Source organism: Raphanus sativus, chromosome 5 (assembly GCF_000801105.2).
Source record: "Raphanus sativus cultivar WK10039 chromosome 5, ASM80110v3, whole genome shotgun sequence".
Lineage (NCBI taxonomy): Eukaryota > Viridiplantae > Streptophyta > Magnoliopsida > Brassicales > Brassicaceae > Raphanus > Raphanus sativus.
Window position 1 is genome coordinate 456,048 of NC_079515.1, and position 5,615 is coordinate 461,662.

Genomic DNA, 5,615 nt, shown 5'->3' on the forward strand with positions numbered 1-5,615 from the left:
TGTTTTTTAATTTTTAATTTTAATTTAGGTATTTTGGCTTACATTACTCAAATTTATATGTTTTGAGAAATTTAAAGTATATATAAATTTTGAAAATTTTAAAATAATTCAAACGGGTTATCCGTATCCGAACCGAACTCGCAAATACCCGAATCAAACCGAAACCAAAATTTATAAATATTTGAATATTGCTGAAATCTTTAAACTCGGAAATCTCAAACCCAAATAGATTTTAACCAAATTAGTGGGTATCCAAATATACATCCTCTTATCGTTGGTAAGTGAGTTTTCGTGGGAAATGAATTTGAGAGGGATGCGTGTTGCCTACTTTGGTTTATCGTTCAAGAAATGGTTCTATTGGGTGAAGTTGTAATAGAGTTTGAATTATGAGCAATGGAGCTGGGGACATACAGTGGAAGAAGTCAGAGCAGAGAAAAGAGAAAGCATTCTCAAGGAAATGATTTCGCCTACGCCATTGCAAGAACGGCTGTTGCTCAGATATGCAGGAAGCCAAATCGTGTAATCTATCAGAGGAAGCTAATGCAGGGCGCAATCGAAGGAGAAGTACAACATTTTTTCAATGGTGGTGGTAGGTTATTGATGAGAAACATCCCACATCGAAAATATAAGAATTAATCTACTACTATATAAAAGGTTAGGATCAATCCACTAATTACCAATTGGTTTGAAGTTGGAAACCCATAATAAACCCGATTCTAACATGGTATCAGAGCTCAGATCCTAAATACCCTAAATCTCTAATTAATATTAACTCTTCTCGACCGGGTTTATAGGTCGCAATTAATCCTACCCGACCGGATATAAAGGTCGTAATTAACTCGTTCGACTCAGTATAACTGTCTTAAAAAGTTCCGAGATTTCTGGCCGATAAAAGCCATCATCTCGAAGAGGAGTATTAGGGATATTACATCCCACATCGGGAATTTTAAGGGACATTAACTAATATATAAAGGGTTAGGGCGAATCCACTAATTACTAATTGGTTTTAAGTTGGAAGCCCATAATTAACCCGATTCTAACATGGTATTAGAGCGATAAGATCCTTTGATCTAATTTACTACAACAACTACTACTATACCGATGTTGGACTCATTGTCCACGCTTCAGACATAAATGTCCGAGGAACGTGAGGGAGGTTAGGGCCAATCCACTGATTGTCAATTGGTTTTAAGTTGGAAAACCATATTAACCCGATTTTAACATAGGTCAGCAGAAGAAGTAGTCAAATCTCCAAATGATGTTAGAAAATCAACAGAAGAAGTGGAAGGTAATCTCCGTTTCTTACCGCACCTCTTCGATTCGTGGAGAAGGAAGTGTCACCCGTCTTCCGCCGCCCTCTGGAGCTTAGCATCATCAACCAACCACGTCCCTGATAAGCATATGAGCAACAACCATCGCATCCCAGTTCTTGAGTCATCTACTCCATCAGATGATATCAACAAGAAGAACGGTTTAGCTGAATTCGAGGATGGAGAGAAGATAGGTGGTGCAAGACCACAACGAAAGTTTTTTACGTTTCAAGATTAGAACTCTGAAGAGTCCTTCGTATTTGGCGATAAAGAGGAGCCTCCAGTGGTTTCAAGAATGTGGAGACAAGAGGAAGAAGAAGTTAGGCACCGAAGGAAATCGTCAACGGATTGACTTGGGAATTGTCGATTCAGATAAAAATAGGTATCATGTCATTTTAGTATTTGTAGACAGAATAGCTTTGCATGTTGAGCTTAGTGGTCGTTTGCAATTTAATAGGTTACTGTTTAGGGTGAAATTTGTTACTAATTCAAAATGTTTGCATTAGCCTTTAACTCCATTTGCTAATTCAAAAATTGTTCTGACGGACCAATTGATATGCTCTATTAAGTAGACCTGTGTATATATATATATATATATATGCTTGTTACACAATCAAGTAGGAAGAGAACAGACAATGAAAACACAGAAACCAAAGGTTCTCTTCCTCTAATTAGATTTCTTCATTTACAATTCTAAGTGATACCCATTGAATTAAGAGAAGCAAACTTCACTAACCAAGTCTCTGAAAATCATTCTCTCAATATCTAACACTATTCCTGGATTCTCACCCTTCATATTCATGCCTTGACATTGCAGGTCCTCCCATATGATGTCTTCCTCCAAGATACACTTTGATTTGTTCTCTTGTAACCTATCAATCTCCGAACACAGTGTCTGCAGAAGTTGCTCGGCTTCTAATTTTTTCTCCATTGTTGTAGCTGGATTTGCTGTAAACCGTGGTTTGGTACAGCCTTCTGCAGTGAACCTCTGAGCTAGAATTTCATTAACAGTATCAAAGATGAGTTTTCTCCTGATTGTCTCTGTCAGATTTGTCTGCTGTTGTCTGAATCCCCTGCCTCGGTTGTCTAGTAGAGTCATATCGCTGGCCTTGTTCTGTTCCAGGAAGAAGAACAGTCCAGGGTTGATAGGAACACGTGCTTGGTTCAGCTGGATGATTATCTTGGTGTATTCAAGATCTCGTAGAAGCCCTGATGCCAACAATATCTCCGAGATGTACTTGTGATCGCCGCTTTTGAAGTTTGAATCTTCATCAGGGTAACATTCAAGGAGATCATGCGTTGGATCCTTATTCTCAGGCAATAGTATGGATCTGCAGACGCCGGTAGGCTTATTTATCCACATAGATTCTTCAGAACGTAGAGCATCGTCCTCAGCTGGCAAAGGTAAAACAAATAAAAGATAAGCTTCTTGTAGTTGCTATAAGCTAATATGATCCATTATCCCAACCGAACCCATGTGGGATAATCTAATATGCCTCACCTTTAAAACTAAGGGATATCTTCCTCACAGTCACAGGGGACGGTGAGTCGTCCTCGTCGAAGGCTGCATCAAGAACTGAAACAGGGCTTGGTTGTTCAACGGTAACTTTCAGAGGTTTAAGATCTGGTCTGTTTTGTCTGGTTCCAAAGTCTGATTGATTCTGCTGCATTAGTAAAAAAAAGAAGAGATTCAGCTAATGAGTTTTAATTGAGAATATAGATTTGTTTCATACCCTTTGTTCTGGGGCAAAGTCACAGTTTCTCTCCAGCCTAAGTTTGCTTGTAACGTTCGATCCCAAGCTTATGTTGCTATCAGATCTTGAACTTCTCAAGTCACTGCTCGCATTGCTTAATCGGTCATCAGGTTGCTGAAGAAAACTACAGCGAGGTTTTCTTCTCGGTGAGACTGACTCCGTTTGCTGCTTTCTGCCTAGCTGCCTTTGGATCTTGCATGGCTCTGGTTTTGGAGTAGTGGGTCGCGACTGCCTCTCAAACCTTGGGCTAACGCTTTTCTGTTGGCTCCTACCTGACTTGGCCGTTGAACAAGAATCCGCCACCAAAGCTTGCCTCGACCTTAATGTTTTTGGACTAGTGCTCTTAGTCGAATCTTGTTGACCTGGCCTTGGGGTTAAATCCATCGTGTTCTGCTTCCCCGAGGCGGCTTTTTGAGTTTGTCTGGTGTTGCCAACTTTGACATTTGGCAAGGCGGCCTTCTGTTTCATGGCTGGACTTGGACTTGTTGTTGCAGCTGGAACTGGCTGGTGAGTTGTCTGCGTCTTCTCCATAGCCTCAAGTATATGCTTAAGAGCTCTGAGATCTTTTCCCGCCTTTTTGAACTCCAACTGCGTTAGCCTCTTCTGAATCTCTCCATAAACCGTCGGTGCAGCAGCAGCAGCAGCTTCGTAGCCTGCTTTCATTTGCTTCCATGGAGCTGGCTCCATTGGAAACTTAGAAGCAGGTTGTATCTTCTTGATCGAGTCAACGCTTCTGGATCTCTGTAGAGCTGGTTGTTCTACTCGGGACGGTGGCCTTGGAGAGTCGCAAAACAGGTTCCCTTTTCTCTGCTCGGTTTCGAAATTGTCTGCGATGACTTCAAGTCCCATCAGTTTAGCAACAACACTCGAACTCGATCTCCTGTGACTCGCCACTGTTACGGGATCTTGTGGTGGAGGACTTGTTCTACTGTCCAAGGACAGCCTAGGTGTCTCTTTCAACTTCGAGCCCGTCTTGTTTCTCATCTCCCTCTCGTCATAAGAAAGCCGGTGACTACTTTCCTTAAACTTTGCAGCCATTCCTCTGCCTTCATTCCACTCATTACAACGCAGTGATGATTCTTTTAGAAGCTGCTGATTAGTGAAGGCTACTGTTTCTTCGCGTCTGGTTCTCCTCTCTCTATTAATACAGCCTTTCACAAGCTCCTTTATATCAAATGGTCCAGCATTTGGCTGTTCTCTGATCTGTTTCTCACCAGGCTGGTCGAATTGAGAAGCCGTGATACTACTGACTTCTGCAGAGGAGAAGCTTGAGGAGCGTGGAGAAGACGAAAAGGAAGGCCGTGAAGAGGATTCAGAAGAGATTCTATGCTTCTCCTTCACTGCAGACTTCTTCATCTTGGTACTCTTCTCCTGCAATTCCCATAATATTCTCTGTTTTTTATTAGTCTTTCTTTTTTTCTGAATTCTCACTTCTCAGAGATGAACACAGGGTTTAGATTCTTACCGTTTCTTTATCAATTTCCATGTTAATTTCACCGACAATATCCTTTGTTTCTCCTGCAAAATGAGCCGCTTATTAACCTGTAGTTTTTGGTTGTAATGAAACAACTCTGTTTTTTTCTTTGTGGTCCTAAACACTGAACTGAGATATAGAAAGAGAGAGACTTTAAGCTACCTGTAGGCAGAGACTTTTCTACATCGCTGGAGACTAGTCTCGCCGGATATTGTTGCCGGTGAAACACTTGAAAGATCCCATTCATGCATCCAAACTGTTTATTCAGATTTGGGTTCTCATCTGACAAGTTGTACAGAAGTTTTGCAGACATATCTTCTTCTTCCTCTTCTTCTTAACTCTTTACCTCAAAAGGAATAACTAAGTAAACGGACTTTCGTAAACTCTGCTTTTGCACCTGTTTATTCGTCTTCTTCCTCTGTTCTTGTATTTAACGATTCTTTTGTGTGTTTCAGAGGAAGAAGAAACAAAGAAATGGACAAGAAGAAGCCAGTGTTATGACCAGACAACAGATTAGGTTCTTCGGTGTTTTGCTTTGGAGGCTACCTTGAAGAAGAAAGACGAAAAGTGAAAAAAAAAAGTTCTGTTTTAGTTCTTTGACAAATTTACAACTGTAACCGGAAAGCTTTGAAGCATATTATATAATGTAATGAATGTACATGTGTTAACATGTAAGGTTATACATGTAACAAATTTGTATTTATCATATATTCTTCAATTATGTCAGAGCTCTGAAAAATTCTGCTTGGCAAATAATTAGGAATCTGGTCCACCTCTTACGATGCAAGTTATGCACATGAGAGCACAAGGCTAACTTAATATACCAAAGTTAAATGCTTTTTGAAGTTTGAAAAAAAACTGGTTATATTTTGGATGTATTATAAGAAACGTTACATACATGTGTCCTAATTTATCTTAATTTGTTGGTGTAATATAATAAATTGATGAATAATTTACTACTAATAATAATAATCCAATACTATAAAAAAGACATTTTTCGAAAGCTATCTCAGCAGTCATTTTATCTTTTTATCGATTAGCAGTTGATAATTCACTATTATCTTATGTATAATTAAA

At 39.7% G+C, this 5,615-nt stretch overlaps 1 protein-coding gene across 3 annotated transcripts; it reads right to left on the bottom strand.

The window, feature by feature from the left end:
- Nucleotides 1-1,867: 1,867 nt before the first annotated feature.
- Nucleotides 1,868-4,999, bottom strand: LOC108856402 (protein LONGIFOLIA 2). 3 transcript variants are annotated; one of them, XM_018630188.2, is made up of 5 exons: nucleotides 4,701-4,999; nucleotides 4,530-4,582; nucleotides 3,044-4,435; nucleotides 2,812-2,974; nucleotides 1,868-2,705 (listed from the first exon to the last, which is right to left on the bottom strand). In XM_018630188.2, the coding sequence occupies exons 1-5, from the start codon at nucleotides 4,849-4,851 to the stop codon at nucleotides 2,023-2,025; spliced, it is 2,442 nt and encodes an 813-aa protein (XP_018485690.1). In that variant the 5' UTR covers nucleotides 4,852-4,999; the 3' UTR covers nucleotides 1,868-2,022. The 3 variants fall into 3 exon arrangements, with proteins under 3 accessions (XP_018485690.1, XP_018485689.1, XP_018485688.1); XM_018630187.2 differs by having other exon boundaries at nucleotides 2,812-2,971; nucleotides 3,044-4,456; XM_018630186.2 differs by having other exon boundaries at nucleotides 3,044-4,456.
- Nucleotides 5,000-5,615: the final 616 nt, after the last annotated feature.